The 20,911-nt window shown below is 36.0% G+C and overlaps 3 protein-coding genes across 6 annotated transcripts in view; 1 reads left to right on the forward strand and 2 right to left on the reverse strand.

The window, feature by feature from the left end:
- On the forward strand, nt 1-459 carry LOC147388565 (oleosin G-like). Its single transcript, XM_086418303.1, has one exon. It carries the CDS (start codon nt 1-3, stop codon nt 457-459), a length of 459 nt encoding a protein of 152 aa, XP_086274429.1.
- Nucleotides 460-1,925: 1,466 nt separating this feature from the next.
- On the reverse strand, nt 1,926-6,018 carry LOC147388566 (uncharacterized). 3 transcript variants are annotated; one of them, XM_086417713.1, is made up of 6 exons: nt 5,240-5,901; nt 4,878-5,012; nt 3,416-3,554; nt 3,210-3,326; nt 3,025-3,127; nt 1,926-2,247 (listed from the first exon to the last, which is right to left on the reverse strand). In XM_086417713.1, the coding sequence occupies exons 2-6, from the start codon at nt 4,964-4,966 to the stop codon at nt 2,078-2,080; spliced, it is 618 nt and encodes a 205-aa protein (XP_086273839.1). In that variant the 5' UTR covers nt 4,967-5,012; nt 5,240-5,901; the 3' UTR covers nt 1,926-2,077. The 3 variants fall into 3 exon arrangements, with proteins under 3 accessions (XP_086273839.1, XP_086273838.1, XP_086273840.1); XM_086417712.1 differs by having other exon boundaries at nt 5,314-5,898; XM_086417714.1 differs by lacking the exon at nt 4,878-5,012 and having other exon boundaries at nt 5,314-6,018.
- Nucleotides 6,019-6,912: 894 nt separating this feature from the next.
- LOC147388567 (uncharacterized) overlaps nt 6,913-20,911 on the reverse strand; it is a 28,750-nt gene continuing 14,751 nt past the window's right edge. Inside the window, exons 11-23 of one of the 2 annotated variants that reach the window (XM_086417710.1) lie at nt 19,411-19,747; nt 15,879-15,972; nt 14,860-14,968; nt 14,355-14,626; nt 14,139-14,266; nt 13,716-13,950; nt 12,377-12,565; nt 11,975-12,264; nt 11,707-11,878; nt 11,355-11,597; nt 9,092-9,168; nt 8,777-8,938; nt 6,913-7,470 (exon numbers count right to left, since the gene is read on the reverse strand). In XM_086417710.1, the coding sequence (XP_086273836.1) occupies nt 8,791-8,938; nt 9,092-9,168; nt 11,355-11,597; nt 11,707-11,878; nt 11,975-12,264; nt 12,377-12,565; nt 13,716-13,950; nt 14,139-14,266; nt 14,355-14,626; nt 14,860-14,968; nt 15,879-15,972; nt 19,411-19,747 (2,294 nt within the window). In that variant the 3' untranslated portion in view covers nt 6,913-7,470; nt 8,777-8,790. Of the gene's footprint in view, nt 7,471-8,776; nt 8,939-9,091; nt 9,169-11,354; nt 11,598-11,706; nt 11,879-11,974; nt 12,265-12,376; nt 12,566-13,715; nt 13,951-14,138; nt 14,267-14,354; nt 14,640-14,859; nt 14,969-15,878; nt 15,973-19,410; nt 19,748-20,911 lie in introns of both variants that reach the window. The other variant, XM_086417711.1, reaches the window with a different exon arrangement.

Below are 20,911 nucleotides of genomic sequence, written 5' to 3' on the forward strand. Positions count from 1 at the left end.
ATGGCTGATGATCAATCAAAATCAACGACCCAAAAACCCTCAGAATCCACCACCCCAAGTTCACGCGACACGGTCAAGTTCATAACAGCAGCAACGATTGGGTTTATACTGTTGGTTCTATCCGGGATAACATTAACCGGGACAGTTTTAACCCTGATTATTGCTACGCCAATTATGGTTTTATTTAGTCCAATATTAGTGCCAGTAGGAATAATATTATTCCTGACAACACTAGGGTTCTTGTTCTCTGGTGCTTTCGGTGTAGTAGCGCTCTCTGCATTGGCATGGTTATATAATTACGTGGCAGGAAAGAACCCACCAGGTTCAGAACAGCTGGATCATACGCGGATGAGGTTGGCCCACAAGGCTAGAGATTTGAAAGAAAGGGCCCAGAAATATGGAGAGTACGTGCAGGATAAGGCCCAAGAGGCTAGTCAGACTCAGACGGCCCAAGGGTGATGACGTGGAGATGTGGCGTAGGTTAAGATGGGGAGAGGGTGCAGTTTAGTTTTCTTTCTGTGTGTTGTGAAGTTAAGATGTTGTACATGTTTTCTTGTTGAGATGTTACTGTGTTTTCTAGCCGTTGGATCATTTGTTGTTTGGATATATCGTATGGTTAGGATTTTGTTTGATGTTTTTGTTTCTCTTTTGTAGCTTTAGCTACCTTGTTTATGGATTCTAATCTTGTCTATTTTTATAATTTCTTAAAAGATTGCACATGATTGTATGTTGCTGGATGATTTTCTGTCCAATGGCGTTGGACACTACAAATTTATCTTCGTGATGGAAAATGCTGAAGTAACATTAAAATGTACATAGACTCCCACGTGATTAGGAGAACCATAGATGTGTTTCATCGAGATATGAGTGAAAAGCATCTGTGGCAACGTGTGCACCAGCTCGACAAATAGATGGAATCTTATGGTTGTCTAAAAACGATAGTATGTTTTAGATGTCCCGGAATACATCCCATACTTTATGTGAAAGTCTATTAAAAAAATTATGTTTAATTTTATTAATAAGAATTCATTTTCAATTGAAATAAAAGAAGAGGATATTTTGAAAAATCTAATTTTTCAAAAGCAATATATCATTCAGATATAGACAGATATAGGGATAGATCGAACTCGGATCAAGGGACTAAAACCATATTGATCCATTTTTAAAATTTAGATCTACTTTAAAGGTCTAACCCCACTAAATTTGGATCACTCCTATTTCTGATAAAAACCAACCCCATTTTATGTCCTAATGTACATAATTGCTAATTGTGGATTGGATCTTGGCTGTCCATGGATCGAACTAGATTGAATCAAGGTCAGCCCTAATCAGACCACATTGGGTTTTGTTTTATTATCTGATATCAATATTATGATCCGGATTCAATCTAACAACAATCGAGTTTGATATAAAAATTATAAATCAACTTGATACATTTATACAATAATTTACATAATTTGCACATTTTATCCAACCAGGGCCCTATCCAATCTGGAAATGGTTGATCCAGTACCATTCCCATAGGTTATCAAATTGAGGATCGAAGATTCGATTCATTAAATATTTGATTCTTATTTTGTTCATCTACATCATCTTTCATCACTGACCTACAGCTGAAGCCTTTGCTTCCATCGTCGTGGAGTATTTTGCCTTCCCAAATCCAAGAAGACATCCAAATACAGAAAAATTTAGATTAAAAAAAAACTATTGCAGGGACAGACAATGAACATGGTCAATTCTATAACTCTGGTGTGTGCGCCTATCTTGATTAGACACGACTCGAAAAAAAATTCAAAATCATTTGAAAGCTTTGCATTGTGAAGTGGTTTTGCGAATAACTGTGAGAAAAGTTTGTGGAATGAAGCCAACAGTTCTTTCAAGGGGCAGACAGAAAGGCCAATACTAAGCAATAAGACTTTGTACCAAGTCTAACTGAAACATTTTATAATTTTCTGTAATTTTTTTAAAAAATTTTTTATTGTCAAATATCATCTTTCTAAGGAGTCCAAGAATATTTGTGAATAATACATGAAATAGTTTAAATCTAACATTCTTCATGTGGAATTCCAAACCAAATTCAGGAGGACTTAGAGGGAGTGAGGTTACCAGATTGCAAACTTTGATACTTTTGAAGTAGATGTGAGGGAAGGAAATATGGAACAACAAATGCCAAACCCAAACAGAGCAATACTAAGATTCCAACCCACCAAGCTTTATGTGGGATCCCCAATAATAGTTCATCACAAACTGCATTGAAGGGTAAACAAAATGAGAAACTCCAATGAACTTGAAATAATTAAGAAGAGCATTTGTAAAGAATCCTATCAAGTCCATCATAGAAAGAAGGGAAAAGCAAAAGATGGAAATAATAGATATTCAAAGAGAAAAGATTTAGAGTTACCATTGCCACACCAACTGTGTGCAATTCTTTGATGATTTACATAGGAATTGGTGTGGCATTAGTAAAAGTTGATGTGGCAATAGCAGCTCTCAAAATTCATATGCAAAAAAAAAAGGTGGGCGGCATGGATGTACACGTTTGGTTTTGTAAAGGTAATATTTTCATTGGAGCAAAGAATAAGGTAAGAGTTGTAAATAAAGAGAACTTTTATGCTCGTTTCAATTAAAAGAAGAGTCGCGATCCAAAACAATGTCCCATTCCTATAACAACATTAGGTGTCTACATGGCATATTTTTGTTGGAGTTCAAACACACCGGGCTGCATGGACGGCTTGGTTAAGAGCTTTGGGTGTTTCAAACTCCAACAAAAACGTGCCATGTAGATACCTTACCTTTATTATAGAATGGGACACCATATTGGATCCTAAGTCTTAGAAGACTCACCAATTTTAGAACATTTAATTGATAGATCTATGGGGCATTGAGATGTGGCAGTGGGGTTTCAACCCTCTTCCCTGGGTTAATCCTCCTTACAATATATAACAAGTTAATTTCATAGTACAAGCACTTCATCATCAATCCACAGGGTTTCAAACATTTGATGTAAAATAAGCGGACGCTTACCTATATTAAAAACGACAAATTGTCTCTCGGGTAAATGTGGTATTGCAACAATCCCAGCAGGCTCCACAGTTACAAGAACACATATACCATCCTCACCATATATCTGCATTTAAAAGATTTTCAGAATACGACAAAGACATCCTTCTAGGTTTTTGAAGCGATGTTAATCAAACATGATGACTAACCAAGTTGCTCTCATCCGCCTTAAAAATCAGTTTTTCAGTATTTAGTAATCTTCTTCTTGAGTTGAATCCAATTTCCAATTTGCTTCTCGTCAGTTGAATAGAAAAGCTTGCTGGGATCTATCATTCAATAAGCCCAGTGAGATTTCATACAGAGAACCACGAAAACAAGAAAAAAATGGAAATAAAAAGTAGAAAAAATTACGTACAGAAGCTGGATACGATATCTTCACTTCATACCACGAGGATGACTTGAGCCCTTGAAGTTGATAAAGTCGAGAACCCTTTTGTAATGGTAAGGTTTCCTTCCATAGCTCCTCCCCGACATTCAACACTTTCCTCTCTATCCTGTTTAATCAATAAGTAAAATAGTCATTCAGATCTAAGATGGAACTTTGTCAACAGCAATAAATAAAAGAAAAATTAATGGGCACACACACACAAAAGAAAAAGGAACTGGCACTATTTTTTTGTTTTTTTTTGTTTTTGTTTTTTTGATGGGTAAGCTGGACTTGAATTTACAATCTCAAAGTTGTTGCAACATGTCAACCGAGGTCTAAGCCCAACCGGCACTATTTTTAATATAAACTAACTATTTTTGGGTTATCATACATTTGAATGTCATTAACTTTGTGCAGCGTGATTTGTGGTGCAAATAAAATTGTAAAACAAACCCAAAATTCCATTAGCATTAACTTAGAAGTTATAGAATGGGCTGATTTTTTGTGATGATGATCTCCTCACCATAAATTTCATCCTCACAAAAAACAAGCCCAATCCAAAACTTTTAGCCCATATGGGACAAACTTTTAACCCATATCTATATATAGGGTAGTGCTCGGCAGCCAAACTTTTGTCCTATATGGCTAAAAGTTTTGGAATGGGCTGATTTTAAGTGACGATGATCTCTATGATGAGGAGATCATCCTCACAAAAAATTAGCCCATTCTAAAACCTCCAGCCCCATCAAAAGTGGTTTACAAATTAACACTAGAAATTGACGGTCCACAATTCTTCAACTTGTAAACTGGGGTTAAAAGTTTCAAAATGGGCTGGTTTTTTGTGAGGATAATTTCCTCACCATCCTCACAAAAAATCAGCCCATTCAAGTCAAAACACTTTGGCTATCTTATTGGCTCGTGAATCCGACCCATATATATACATAGGGTCAGGTTGAAGAGCCAAAAACATAACCAATGTATTTGTCCTATATGAGCTAGAAATTTTGGAATTGGACTGATTTTTTGTGAGGATGATCTCTATGGTGAGGAAACTTCTAACCCCAATTTACAAGTTGAAGAATCGTGGACCATCAATTTTTAGTGTTAATTTGCTGGCCACCAAAACAAGAGTCCCAATACATGGTCATAATCATTTAATGGGATTTTCCTTGGGAGGTATCGAGAAGAAACTGGAATGTAATAATATCAACTCACATATAGGTACTCTATTGGTTCAAACATTGTACCTATGGAATAGAAGAAGAGGGGGAAAAAAACCCGAATATTTCACATAGTACTTATTATTTTAAAAAAATCAAGCTGATTTATTAAGCACCCTTCACTCGATGAGAAAATTGGCCAAATTCTACAAGATCAAACCTATGTGACATAGGGATAATGGAAAAAAAATTAATAAATTAAAAATTAAATTAAGTAAAAAAATACTTACAAATTTTCATGAGTGAGAGATAGAGCACAGATGACAAATCCATGAAGGTAGAACAGAAAAAACACAATGTAAACCAATTCACGAACCATTCTAACATGTCGTGATGAGATAACAAGAATAACTAAATCACCACATCTGCAACACAAATATTATGTATAAAATAACTACATTAACACTGAAACAACTTAAGATTTCTACAATCATAATAACAACATTGAATCAAACTAAAATTTCATCATCATCAAAATTCAAAATAAAGTGAATTGTTCTAATTTCTAAGAGATGGATATCAGTTGAGGCATTTCATCAAACAGTTGGAGTGCATTTTTTTTTCTTGGAAGATACATTTTGTAAGATCTTACTTAATCAATTATGGGTGCTGTTAACTCTGAGAATCGAATGGACCGAGTCAAATAAAAGTATTAAACAACTTAACCTCTCCTCTGTCATATGCCTTTGTTATTCTCCCTAAAATCCTTTGCTCACAACTTGGAAGAACTTGAAGATGACAGATTTTTCTTTGGGAGAAAAATCAGTGGGTTTGGGAATTCGGTCCAGTTTGTGCCTGACTTGAACGAGTTTACATGTAAATTAGTCCGACTTGACACTACGAGTTACTTTAGTCAAATGTAGTATCCGAGTCACTTCGGAATCCAATCGCCAATCGAGTGGAATCAACTCAACGAGCGAGTTTTAAAACTATGATTTTACTTTACGCTCCAGATCTCCAGCTACCGATTGGTCTCCATCTTCCAATCGCCATTACTAAACCCTAAATTTAGAGAAAATTTATTTTTAACATCGAGGAAAAAAAAACCTAATTTAGAGAAAATGTAGAGAGAGAGAGAATGAGTGGACGATGGGTTTTGGAAGATGAAGAGGTTGAGCTGAGGATGATGGGTTGGATTAGATTTTTTTTTTTAATCCAACTGTGGGATGGATTGATGTTAGGTATATCCGGGTTTTGGGATGAACGAGATTTTGGTAGATGAAAAGGTTAAAGAAGATGGGTTACTTTAGAGAATTTTATTTATTTTTTTAATCCTAACCGTGGGATTGATGAATTTTGTGAATTGATTTTTTAAGACGAGGCTGTCGAGGACAATGGGTAGATCAGATTTTTTTTATTTTTTCTTTTAAATCCTAACCTGGTTTCGATTTAGATTATATCGGATCTATAAAAATTAATCTAAATCTTGTTTTTTCAGTTCGAATTGGCTCGAATATCAGATTTTTATGGCATATTGTCAGCCTTACATTGTAAAACCGATTTGGTAGGGTAGGTATCATTTGATCAAAACTTTCTCATGTGAATGAACACCTACGACTCAATAAGAAGTGTTTGGAAAAGTAAAACAAGATCAAAACTTAAAACCTTCATTAAAATCTTTCTTTCAACATGTAAAGAAGAAAAGAAATGAGAGACAGAGAGAGAGAAGAAGAAAATATGAAGAAATGATTATGAGCCATTAGGGGTGTGCAATAAGCAATGGTGGTTAAAACTGATTAATTAGGTGCGTGCAGAGGTATATTTTGAAGTTAAGACAGGTAACCAAGCAAGTGGGGTGAAAGTGAAATAAATCATTTTGGTACACGCAAAATTATTAGATAGATAACAAATTATTGACCTCATAATAGATCCAAACCATTCAGCAAACCCGTTCACATTCACTGCATGAATCCATTATTGTACAACACTATTAAGTTTTCTCTATTCATTTCCCATTGCCAACAAACAATGACTTGGTGGATTCTGCCTATTTCCTTTGTATGTTCAAAGGAAGATATACTCCGTTCTCTTGAAAAAAAAAATTCATTTTCTTAACCTTAATTTCTCAAGAAAATATTTCCCTAACAAACCAACCGACACTAACAGATTAAAGAAAACAACATAAGTCACGAAGGCATGCATATTTTACATGATCTATACACACTTGCAACATCCATGAGCCACTAGAATTGACCGACATCATCGAAACAATTATTGCATGCCCCTGCAATGGCAGCTTAAACAATAAGATGGGAGGTCTGAGCATGTGTAAATGTTATAACCCGTGTATACAACAATTAACACATACCCCTTACAATCCATAGGTATACAACAATTTTCTTTCTAGTTCTATTTTTTCCTATCTAATAGGGCACCATAGCCATGATTTGAGAGATGGATGTAAATGCTATAACTTCATTATATTACATAACTTGATGTTTTGTATTGTACACATCGTGTAAAAAAAAATAAAAATGTTGGCCACTCAAGTATATGGTGTAGAAACTTGGCGACCTGCCAGCAGTCCCTAGCAAACAGTCTTTTTGAACACCTTCATATGGTTTACATGCAGCAGATGACCCTGCCATTCAATTGGTAGTAATTTTACTCACAAGGCGTCTTGAGCATGTGTGGCAGAAGATGGGAGGTCTGCTTCTTCCTATGGTGTCCCGCCATGGTTCTCTTTTATCATTATTTACCTGTGAATACAATTTAATGTACTGCCAGTAATAGGAGCGATTCTCGCTCGGGTTCCCATATAAGAGTTTGCATTATAAGGATCACCGATTCAAAAAATTTCCAGATACATACCGCTACACAATACTGTGCACCAAAATTAATTAGAATCAGCAAGAAAGTTGAATAAAAGTATACCGAAAACCACACACACACACAGACTTCATCGATTTCAAGTCAGGAACTATATCTAAAAATTACATACCAACGTGCACATGCATTGAATGCAATAAAAAGATGGGAACAATAGACAAGTTCATTAAATTATGGCAGAGCTACCCATAAATTCATAATGTGTTGGAATGATGTGCATGAGGTTGAAATCATTAGAAGATTGGATAAGTCATCAATCACTGGTGACTGTTGAGTTTTTCAGAAAAATTACCTTTGCAACTAAAAGAGAATTGAGGCTGGGTAAAGAAAGTTGAGATAAAAAAAAACATGCACAGGAGAGAAAGAAGACATAAAAGTAGTAGAGTAGAAATTCCTTTTTCTTACGGGTTGGAGTCCCAACCTATGTTACCTGGTTCAACAGTTTCCTTGGTTTGAATTTGGGTTTGCAGTTCATTAATCAACAAACACAGTTCGCAGGTGTAGAAATATATATATAGGGGGAGTGTTTGGAGTCCCTAAAGAGAGCCAAACATTTTTCAATATATGGGTTAGAAGTTTCTCAATGGGCTGATTTTTTGTGAGGGTGATCTCTATGGTGAGGAGATCATCCTCACAAAAAATCAGCCCATTCTGAAACTTTTAGCCCACGTATTGAAAAATGTTTGGCTCTCTTTAGGGCCTCCAAACACTTCCCATATATATATATCGAGCATGTAAGCAAATTACATGTACAAGCATGTTACCTGGTTCATCAGTTCCTACACAAACTATGAAAACAATCTTTAAAAAATTATCACATACTGAAATAACAAAATGAAACTAAAATATACATATATCCAAAAATAGGTATATCTCTTCATTAATGATCACTCTTGCATTGAAAAGAAGCCAAAGTTTATAGGGAGATTGAAGATTCCTTTAAGAAGAAGGAAAGCATAAAAGACAGTATAAATCTCTTTAGTTGCTTCTCTTATAATATAAGAAGCTAATCAGGATTTCTCAAGCAAATATGTTGTACCCAAGAATTTCGGTACGCCCGAATGGTATATTGATTTGTCAAACCCAATGAAAATGTTCGAAACTTGATGATTGGGTTTGCAAATCTATTGGTACATGGCTCGCTGTAATCTACAAACCCAAATGGACTGTAACACAAACTGGATAACTTTGGATTGGTTCGTGGTTCAGTTTAGTTGGAGCAAATTCGGTAAATTAGGTCCTAACAAAGAGTTATATCAAACTGATCCGTAAACAAAAGGCTAAGTGAATCAGACCGTACCTAGTAATCCATCATCACGATTGCCAGAACAAACTTGGGTTATTACTATACAATGAGTGGTCTTGAATCTCTAGATAAGCAATGTGCCAATTGATGAGTTGTGCCTGAACACATTTACAAAGCACCAGTCCAGTAGGAAACATCCACCATCCACTTTCATCCCTGCAGCCACCATAACCACATATACAAAGCACATAAAAAGAGTGTCAACTAGAGTATACTCCTACTGCTATGGTGACAATTAGTACAACTACTATTTATTTAAATAAATAAGTCTAATATAAAAACTTCTAAGCAGCTAAAGAATGTACTTACATGCTAAAATTCAAGGGCTGAAAGTTTGAATGTCTACTACTGTAATGGTTGATCAACTCACAGAGAAAGGCCACCACCTGTGTCAAGAATGGAGTACTTAACACGAAATTATTAAAAGAGAAGACAGAAATTAAAGGAATGAATTCTGCACAACAATAGTAACTATTAAACAAATTTGTACAACGCACTCTTTTCTGTTAGGTAAGTAATAGAAGCATATTTCTGGAGTTGGTCGTACAAACTGATTGAAGTTTCACAACAGAAGTTTTTTTTTATGATTGAAAAAGTCTATTTATTTATAGACTTCACCAACTATGGTATATGGCAGGTTCTTATTACATCAGTACAAGCAATTCATATTTCAAAATGCCAAAAGGGCACGGTAACAAGAAATTGGTAGGAAACACACGTCCGTATCAGTGTCCTAGATTTTGAGAAAAAAGTTGTATCCTGTTTCCCGTACTGTATCCATATTGGTACATGTAATATCCATAGTTAGGTATCTTAGCAGATACATACAAAATTGGCACCATCAATTATAAAATAAGGTGAAAGAATGAGAAGCATCTCATAATAAAAATAAATTATTCCAATAATATAGTGAAAACCCTAAACAGGCTAGCATCCCAACATGGAGGGTAAAATCTATATAATAAAACACAACGGTGGACCCCACTCCTTTTATTCCTCACATAAAGAGGGATTGAGATTTAATCTTGCTATAATTCTCGATGACAGGGTTTACTTTATTCTCTTTCCTCTTCTATTACTTTCCAAGAATACCCACCAACATTATTGTATTTCATCTTCTTCCCTCTATTTCAATAATATCCCTCCAACTTTATTGTTTTTCCTCTTTTACCCCCTTAACCCTAAAGAGGATGCCTGTGCCATAGGCATGGTCAAACTCTAGTACTGATATTAAGGCTAAAAACAGACAACCCACACACACAGACGCATACATATAAAAATGATACTGCAGCAGGAACTTTTTTCACAAGTCCCAAAACATTTATGAGGCCAAGCTTTCCATCTACTCATGAATGTCTAAGGAAGACTAAATAAATCAAGATGCAAATGTAATTTGATAAGACGAGAAACAGAACAAATTCAACCAAATCATTTTTATCCTTCACCTAGACTTCTAAAAGGAAAATAAGATTACTAACAAAATCATCAAAAACCCAAACTATTTTTGCCCTCACTTGATGTCTAAAACTAAATCCAAAAAGGATGTTGCAAGGCCACCAAATTGACGAAAAAGAAATTCTCAATAGCTACTTTCAATTTGTACAACAGAACAAGTACACGAGAGGAAGTCAGCTTTGGACTTGTGAACACTATATGGATGTCCAATCATATATGCTCTTCAAACAATCAAAGAATACATTAAATTAGACAATAGACATCACTAGATACAGTGTAAGCTTCACGAGGCTTGCAAACATATCAAATAAAGAGTGCTTAGTCGACAATCCCAAACATTAGGGACCATAATAGGCAAGGAAGACAGGTGTGGCATAAAAGCTAATGTCTGATGAGACTGTAAAATATAGGTTTGCTTTCTCACGTGCATAATACAATCAGCATTAAAATAATACAGCATTCCATAGAAGTAATAATTTGTAAAAGAAATGTTAATTACATTATCCTGAATAGAACAGGTGCAAAAAAGGTTTTAAGAACAGACACAGCTTTAAAACATACATAAAATATTTCTTGACTTTAATCCACTAACAGATTAATGTTTCGAGGGATCCCAAACATAATTCCATTTTCTCAAAGTAGATGAGAAAAACGGTTGCAAAGAACACCATTTCATACAGAGTGGTTCTTATACGATTCCAAACACCATTCTATGACTCAACACTGTAAATCAAATCAAAGAAGAAAACCATTACAGTTTTTTGATACCAAGCATCATTTAATCCTAGTTGCATAGAATTAAACACAGAGCAAAGAATAATACAATTAAACACAAATGCACTCATCATTATCGTCTATGCCTTAACGGAAATACTAGGTTCAGCAACATGAATCTTATTGAACCATTCAACTCTATCTAAAGCCATATCTTTAGACAGTGGTAAAAGGACTGGAAAACAAAATTACCACAACTTATGCCCCATCTGGAAATAACAAACTTTAAGGTAAAGGATTAGGGGGACGATAAATTCAACCATAATATAATAGAAACTAGATTGTAGGGGCAGAAGTCAACTCATCCAACCACATTGCAGGGGGCAAATTCAGAGAAACTTACAACATTAACCAAGGATGTAAGGTTCCACAAAGCATATACTCGTGCAAGACCTGCTGATCGCCTAGGTCCATGGCTGAATAGAGCATTAATTCCAGCAGGGAATGGAGATAGTATGCCTAGAGGAAGGATAATTAAAACTAGAAACAAGTCCAGCATTGAAATAGAATACAACTGTAGCAAAGTAAGCAACACTAAGCTGAAATCTCCTAAAAGAAGTATTGAGATGACCAAACCAACAAGATCCTGCAATAATCAAACAAAAGATTACTATTATGGACCCGGAAAAAAAAAAAAAAAAACACAATTCTATCCCTAAGGACCTAACAATATGCTCTCAAGAAGAGAAAGTTACCTGGTGGCCAACAGGTTTGGTATTATACACTATATAAGAGAAGGGGTAAAATATATCTTTCTTCTCTTCAAGCCTTTGTAAGCTGTAAGTATCTAAAATCCCTCCACAGATCCTTTTACGCATAACAATATCTTCACTCCTCAGATGACCCGTTGCATTATTTCTATGAATACTGTGTGCATTGAGGGTGAAAACAAGTTGAGCTAAGCACTTATAACAGGAACCATATAACAACTTACATTAGAAATTTATGACAAAAACCTAATACCGTGACTGTTGGTCAATTCTTGATGCTCCGTCTATGCCTTCAACCGATAAAGTTTCAGATTCCTCATCAACAGCATACACCACAAGTCCAAACTGGCAATAACCACAAGCTGTAACCTGAAACCAAGCAATATCAACACGTACGCCATAGGCGCTCACAACAGTATTTGCATGAGTTTCAAGCCAGCTGAGGACAGGAAGAAATGATTTTTTCAGCTGTCCACGGCGAACTAAACGTAAATGTGCATTCAATCCAGCCACGAGCCGATACCAAATGGTTGGTGGGACGCACTGCAATTTAAGTCACAAATGAAGTCAAAAGAACATCTTCTATGCAACACAAGCTTATGAATTGGTTCCACATATAATTATAACTTTCTTTGATCAAGACTGAAAAACATACCTGACCCATGAGCCTAGTGATAACATTATCACTATGAAGTAAGAATGGAGCCATATAACTTCCATCACCTCCAAAAGCTAAACACATGGGAAATCTTTGACCAAGATGAGGCGGAAGATCAGATCTCTTTTCATCTCCTCCGAGAAAGAAGTCCAAGTATGCTAGTATTAAATCAGAAGTTGCAGCAACCTGAAATAAAGATGAATTTTATGCTATCTCAAAGATTTTCATAGGGGAAAGAAAAATGCAAACCTCAAATTAGATAAAAATCACCTGAAAAAAAGTTAAGCAAGTATCACCACACAAATAAATAACTAAACAAACAAGAAAGACCCTTGATTCCAAAAGGCGGATTCTCTGTTGGATGAGTTCCAAAGACCATGAGATTATAATATATTGTATTTTCAGAGTTGGTCAACATTTAGACTGCATTCCCTCAATCAAAAGACATAAAAGCGTAAATGGCAGACTTTCAGCATTTTCATTGGGTACGCTGGTGTTTGGCAGGATCTCTTGCCTTAAACAAATATATATATTATAGTCTTATATTTACAGCTGCTTATGTCACCGCCTGAAATTTTTACAACTAAAAATTTATGAGGCACTAAAATAATTTCCCCACTGAAAGGATGGATCTCTTGCCTAAAATCAGAAGCAGTACTGGATTTTTATTTTTTTGACTGGTATAAACTCATTGGAAAGAAAGAAAGGAGATCGAGCTGACGTGCCTAGACACAGCAAACAAAGAGAAGAAAAGGGAAGCCGACTCTCTAAGGTTACACACAACCTCCTATCTAAACTAAAAATCTTTATAATAATAATAAAAAAAAGTCCTCTGGAACTCTCTAGGATATCTATACTTCTATTAGACTTTGCATGCTGATTGTCCCTTCCTTCGGGATAGAAAGAAGTTTATTGGCTCTTAAAATAATCCCCTTTTGAATGACAGCAATTGGAGAATGCTCATCTCTATTTTCATGGTACCTGCATTTTACTAGATGATCATATGCCAATGCAAACTCTAGGATTAGATATCACATTTTATTTCTTTTATTATACAATTTATTATGCCATGTGCACTATTATTGTTGCCATCATTATTATTGTTATCTATTACTACTATCATTATCATTCTCAGTTCATCATATAAATAATTCTCCTTAAACCATCTATGAGCATTTTAAAATGGAATCAATCAAATGCAACAAAATTAAGAACTACCCACACATCAAATTTTGACTCTTATTAATATTTCCACGATTTTGCAAGTCCAAAAAAGAATTCATCATATAAGCATATCCACAAGCACTGGACGGAAGATGCAAAAAGATCTATAAACCTTAATCCCCTCGTAGAGAGCACGTGAACGGCAAGAGCGCAAGCAAGCATGGTCATATTCTGATCGAACAAATTCACGCAATCTTTGCAATTTCTTCCTCCGGCACCACTGTTGCCATGACCATGCAAGGGGATATGCAAGTACAGAAAGAATGCTATAGACCGATCCCTCCCACCACTGATAAGTGGCCAAAGCATTAAGATCATCAGCAAATTTGTTGAATGCATCCTCATATCTGCCATGTACATGAAGCACAAAAATATCTACATTATTTTAATCATAAAGGAAATCAAATAGAATCTTTAAATTTTCAGAGCTAGTAGGTTCACAGTGGAATAATTATACTACTGGGAATAATAATCACTCTTCCAAATGTCAAATGGAATTAACTAACAGTAACACAATGGTGGATATCTAACATACATAATTTCCGCTATTTGTTCTGGAGGTGAGTGAGGGAGATGCCAAGGTTTACTGAAAGTATTAAGCCCCATAAAATACATTCTATGCACGTGACTCCGAGACTCCTCAACTCTATTTGTTTCCAAAACCTGTAAGACGACATGAAATAATTGTCTTTCAGAAAGTAAAACCAAATATAACTGAAGGAGAGAATTGGGAGAAATTGATTGAAGCAACCTCATTCAGTGACTCCAGGAAAGGGAAGGAGTGATCTATTTGAGAGCCATGTTGTGTGGGAGCTGGGCCTGGTAATTCTTCAGTGCCAACGAATTTCATCCGTGCAACACTAAGCACGAGAGCTAACAAGATGAGGAGACCCGAGAGAAGAAGACCAAACAACCATGGCCCACCAAAAGTGTGTATCAACTCTTCAAGAGCTGTATAACAATGTGGCATGTGGTATCTGTCAGAAATGCATTGGTAAGGACAAGGAGTTTCAGCAACACCACCTGCAAGAAATAACTAAAATTTCAGGAATCAAATTTATTGTGCTAGAAAAAACCTGTACCAAACATTTATTAAATTATATTATTTGTCAATCTCCAAATCAGAGGACTAAAAACACTGTGCAATATGAAGTAAAACAATGTGGGTAACACAATAAAAGAAAAAAAATGTCTCTTGGAAAACAACCAAAAAATTGTCATTCTTATAAACAAACAAGGCCAGGTTTTAGAGATACCTCGAACACTGGTATATACAGCACGATGTGGAAGCTCATACTGTGGGCATTGATCACAGAGGGCTCTATCAGATCCACTGACATTCTTAAAAGTGCCAGGCGGGCATTCCTGTGTAATACAGTCCTCATATGATATAAGTAGAACTCGCAAATATCAACAACAACGTTGATCTAGAAGCAGCTCTATAATATAGATAATTACCAGAAAAAATCCCCAACCTGCTTTTTTAAAAATACTAGAGTTCACCCGTGCCTAAAGCACGGGCATCCTATTTTGGGTTAAAGGGGTAAAAATGAAAAAATAATAAAGTTGGAGGTGTATTATTAAAAAAATCGAGGTTAAAAAGGTAAAAGTGAAAAAATAATAAAGTTGGAGATTTATTATTGTCAAGAAAGGGGAGATGAGGAAAGACAATACATTGGGTTAAAGGGGTAAAAGAGGAAAGATAGTAAAGTCAGAGAGGGTATTATTGAAAAATAGGTAAAAGAGGAAAGGTAGTAAAATAGGAGGGATATTACTGAAAAAAAGGAGGGGGGAGGAAAGACAATAAAGTTGAGGGCGGTAAAGAGAAAAGGCAATAAAGTAGTTAATGTGGACCCCACATAAGGTTAGATGGGACGTTTACCCCCCATAACTGTAGCACTTGTGGGCCCTACAATTGTGTTTTATTATAGATAATAGAAAAATGAGTGTATCAACTTAATACTCGTGATATCTCATTGACCAAAGGACATAAGCTCAAACTAGCAACATATTTTCATTTTGTAAAAAGACTGTTTAATTGTCGTACGGAAATGTCATAAAAGTGCAGAAGAAATTTAAATATTTTGACCTGAGCCAACTAGAAGTCTGCTGGCTTGAGCTTTCAAACTATGCCTAATATTAGAAAATATGGAGTACTAGAAGTTTAAAAAGAAGGCAACAGTATTATTTCCATGTAACCTACAAGTAGTCAAATAATTTAGGTAAAACTATAAAAGTACGCATGATTTAATATCATAATACATCATAATTATACCTCGCAAAAGATCCCATAAAGCCCTTTTGGGCAAGCTTTTCCTGTAACAGTTCCATTTCCCCCAGAATAGCCCCGAGCCCTACCCAATCCCCCACTGTTATGAAAACCAAGACCTCAACATCGAATTGTTAGCACAAAGACTGACACAGGCATGAATTATTACCATTGATAAATGTCAAAAGAAGTAAAAAATTGAAAATATAAGCTGGGATTCTAGTTTGCACATATGAAAAAGGCACAAAGAGGATGCAGTTGTGGAGAAGAAAATAATAACAAAGTTCTAACATAGTATGAGACAAATAATTGATTTTGATTAGTTTACGAGATTTGGAAGTAAATGAAGTAGATGATGGTGATCATTCATCGACTCTTTATGGCTATTGAGATAGGGGACCTCTATCAAGTATATTTGCACTCTCCCTTTCTTTTAATTTTGGGGGTAGCAACTTTGAGTAGGTTTTCTCAAAGAGTGGAACAAGGTGAAATTATCAAAAAGACTTTACAGCGGGATAACGGAATCAACATAGGAAAGAGTAAAGTCCTTATGGGAGGTGATGTGGAAAATATGGGGGGTTTTGCTACAGCGGTAGGCCTCTGAATGTCTTCACTCTATATCGAACTACTTTCAATAATTTGTTTGATTTGATAGTGTCTTTACTCTAAACTCATTCTTACATAATGTTTCGAAAGGTGGTAAGATGACTCTAGCAAAGAACACCCTGTCCAACATTCCTATGTACTTTCTTTGATCATTCTCTGTTCTTAGGAGAGTGAAACTGAAACTGAATAAGTTTTTTAAGGACTTCCTCTGGTACGATAAAGATGGGAAAGAGAAGTTTCATTTGGTTAATTAGAAAAGTACATGCCTCCCTAAGAAGCTCGGAGTGTCCGTAAATTAAGACAAATGAATCATGCCGTGTCAGTAGGTGGTTGTGGAGGTTCGGCTATGATTGCACAAGCTTTTGGGAGGAAGGATATTGCATCAAAGTTGGGGAGAGATCCTTTGGCTGGGAGAGTGGTTTGGTTCGCTCTTCCTAGGCTGTGGGAGTTTGGAAAGGCGTCCAAAAGGTTCTTCCTGTTTTTCGAGATAAGGCAGATCTTAAGAGTTGGGAATGGGTCTACTGTGAGGTTCTGGAAGGATTGTTGGAGTTGATCATCCCCTCCTCAAGGACCAATTTCTAGTACTGTTTGAGATGTCATTGAAGAAAGAAGCTCCAAGTTCCAGTTTCATTGTTCAATTGAATCTTGGAGTTGTTGGGACTTGGGGGTTTTAGGAGAAGTTTTAATTGGGAGATGGACTCCATTGTTAGCCTTGTCAGGATCATTGAATCTACCACTTTTTCTGATGATGAATATACTCGCCGTTGGGAGCTAGATAGGAGAGGAATGTTCTTGGTGTATCCTTTTACTACGCCCCCCCTCAAGTGCATAGTGGCACTTCCTATTAGTGGGAGTTTGGGGCCCAAAAGTTCCTTCCAAAATTTCATTCTTCATTTGAGTGGCAACCATGGGGAGGGATCTTGACAATGAATAACGTTATTAAAAGAGGGGTCATCCCAACAAACTTTTGCGCCATGTACAAGATGGATGGGGAATCAGTGGCTCGTGTCCTCTTGTATTGCAGATTAGTTAGGGAGATTTGGTCCCCATTGCACAGGCTTGTTTGGCATTTCATGGTGCTTCCCCATCTCCATTCCCATGTTGTTTGACAGCTGGCTTCTGCTTGGCTATGGCTTCTTGGCATTAAAGGAAAAATTGAGGACCATTCTTCCCTTGGTTGTTTGTTACAGGATTTTGAAGGAAATGAATGCTAGTCTTCTGAGGTAAGGAGAGAGCTCGATCCAAGAGATAATATTTCAATTTAGGGGTTTCTCTTCCTATGGTGTAAAATCTTTTGATCAATCAAAAGGGGTTCTCTTTGAAGATTTTATGGAGAGATGGGAGTGGCTTCGTAATATTTTTGTGTAATCATGTTTTTATTCAGTTTTTTTTTTTAGCCTATGATGTTTCCCTGTTTTGGTGTGGTCATCTCAACGTCGCCTTTCTCTTTTAGTAAAAAAAATTTACTTATCAAAATAAAATTCAAGGGAATTTTTTGGACCTCTCAACTTATATAGAAGTAAAACCTCAGCAGGACTTAAAAAGGAAGAAACTTCCCTTATTCAGATCATGCTTTAATAAATAAAAGGGAAACTAGAGGAACCTAAATACCACCTTTTGTTAGTCAATTGCACTCAATTATATCACAAATTGCTGAATATTCATGAAGAAATGAGCCCCAATCTTATGATACCAATAATCCACCACTTAAAACAGCCCACACCTGAGGGAACATCATCGAGACACTGAGGTCAAGTACTTAGCTCCAAGATAGATAGGGCAAAGGTGGTAGACCTTATTAAACTCATCTCATTTTGAAAGATTCACAAATTTGGGCATATATAAGCATATTAGCATGCACACAATCGTCCATGTTCTAATTAGTTGGATATAATAGGTAATTTATTGGTACATATTTACAAAATAAAAAAAAATGATAATGTGGGAATGTAATAGTTAATAGTCCTTTTATTAAGTTAGTGTTTCACACATTAAAGTGCATGTAGTTAATGTGGAAAGAGTATCCCCATTTCCATGTATAACACAGTTATTTTGACAGTTAGCTAGTCTCTCAGACACATGCACCACGCTTCGGGAAGCGGAGGTCCTGGGCTCAATTCCCCCCCTTGGTGGCCATGGGATTTATCCCAGTACACCTGGTATGTGTGGAAGGGATGACATGCATGCCCCATGGGATTAGTCAGGTGCTCTACGAGGCTCTGATACCCAGGTCATCAAAATATATATATATATTATGAGTTTGCTTTATTATTATCACTTCCAACATTTTTATTAAAATCTCCTAAATATTTCCATCACCCATTAAAAGCAATATTGATCCAAATATTTCTACTTCCAGGTTGAATGAAAACAGACATTAAAAAATAATAATACCTTGATTATGGTATTTTGAGATCAACAACAAAAGAAACTCAGCTTGGCCAGGATAAAATAGTCTAATAGCCTAAATGGAAATAGTTTGGAAGCAAGGAAAGGAACTATCTCAGGAGGAATCATTTGAGAACAATGTGCTATATTCTTAAGCATAAACATAAATTACTGCTAAATTCCCCCCTTTCAAAAACCCAAATAAAGTACTTATCAACAATTCAAAACTATAGAATTTAGAATCAGATATTACATGGCCCTATATACGAAACAACATACATTTATTAACATGCTAAAATTAAATGAATATACTAATTCAGCCGCAAAATCAAATGAAAATGACCTTTTAAAAGGCATGAATCAAAAAGATAGGCAGGTTGCAACTTCATGACAAGATAATGTAGAGTTTATGCCACTTCAGAATTAATAAAAACAATTAAGAACAATAGAAACTGATACAAGCACTTCAATTACCACACACAAGCACTAAAAGAAAAAGAAAAAAAAATGTAGGAAAATTGAAATAATATTCAATTATGTATACCTTGTACTCATGTCTCCTTCCACACTAGCAATGGACTGATACTCATCTCCAGTGGGAATGTAAGACCAATGAAAGTGAATCCTTCCACCACCTCCACCACCACCACCATTGCCACTACCGTGTCCTCCAACACTGGAAAGAACAGCGGTGTCGCCTAGTGTCAATGTCTGCAAGAACAGAAGAACAGTACCACCAGATCCACCGCCAAGGCCTCCTTTGTTGCTATATAAAATCTTATTATCGTGTTTTCCAGCATTTTGTTCAAAAGTTTCTCCATCTGCTCTGAGCGAACCATAAATAGACAAACTTGACAATGAGTGCTCCAATGAACCCATCACTGTTCAAAAAAAGTAATGCCAAAAGAGTAACTATTAACTCCAAATTATGTAATGAACTGTATACGACCAGGTAAGCAGATAACTACAACAAAAGGATCACCATATTCTAGTGGAATCATAGATATGGAGGATCAGTGTAATAAACCAGAAATTATCTTGCATAAGACCTTGGGGACAAGGTAAAAAAATGATTATGCAGATATCATAAAAACCTTCTATTCACTCACTGGACCCAGAGGTCGAATCTGTGAGGGCAAGGGTCTGCAGTCGGATGAGTACAATAAATTATATTCAATTATTTAGCTGACTATTTATATTTTCCATTAATTTGTTTAGGTTTGCCTTCCTCCCCACACCTAGAGTTCTTCTAGTATCAAACTCTTGGGCCCACATAGGGTTCTAACCCAACCTGGGGAGGGGGGTGCCGGGGCCGGGGGTAGAGGGCAAATTTTTTGGCATTTATAAGGGACTTTTCTGCATGGGAAAAATATAAAGTTTTCTGTTTTGGGGGGATTCCCTTTTTTTTTTTAATAAAGTATAGTCTTTATTGAGCAAAAGAACAAGATACAAAGGGTCAGTCGAGGTCACCAACCAAAACTAAGAACCATACAACAAATCCCATCTAAAAACAAAGTCTTCAAAAAAACACCCCTTTAAAATCAGGGGGATTCCCTTGTTGATAAGGAACTCTTATATACACCATCTTGGGCACATTTTGAACTGTTGTCTTTTTCCTCTTTTTTCCTTCGATATAATGGAAACTCTCTACCATATTTTAAAATAGCCCTTAGTGGTGATCACGTAATTTTATTGCCCATGCATGCATATTGTTTTCTCATTGTTTCTTTTTTGGTTTTGTCAATCATCATCAGGTATAGCCAATCCTTAATTTCATTAAACTCGTATTGGAGCAAGGCTTTTAAATCTTGAGATGGCCAAAAATAACTGAGCACGATGTCCAGAGTGGAGAAGTTTGAAGAAAACGACAACTTCATCTCTAGCAAGTTTAGTTCTAAGAATATCATGATCCAGTAGGGCTTGCATAACTCGTCGAGAGATCAGAAGAAAAAACATGAAGATATGTAGGAGGACAATTGGGAACTATATAGTTTGAGTCTTGCTTGCAGAGGAGATGTTTTATAATGTTGTGCACAGGATTCTAC

The sequence above is a fragment of the Akebia trifoliata genome, chromosome 12 (genome assembly GCF_017979445.1).
Source record: "Akebia trifoliata isolate Shusen 1 chromosome 12, ASM1797944v1, whole genome shotgun sequence".
NCBI lineage: Eukaryota > Viridiplantae > Streptophyta > Magnoliopsida > Ranunculales > Lardizabalaceae > Akebia > Akebia trifoliata.

Bases quoted from the DNA above. Each gene is read 5' to 3' on its own strand.
- LOC147388565 (XM_086418303.1), top strand. From the start codon at position 1: ATGGCTGATGATCAATCAAAATCAACGACCCAAAAACCCTCAGAATCC.
- LOC147388566 (XM_086417712.1), bottom strand. The intron at 3,555-4,877 runs GTAAGTATTTTT...TTGATTAAACAG, and splicing joins TCTCTCACTCATGAAAATTT to GATAGAGAGGAAAGTGTTGA. The intron at 3,327-3,415 runs GTACGTAATTTT...ATTGAATGATAG, and splicing joins AGATATCGTATCCAGCTTCT to ATCCCAGCAAGCTTTTCTAT.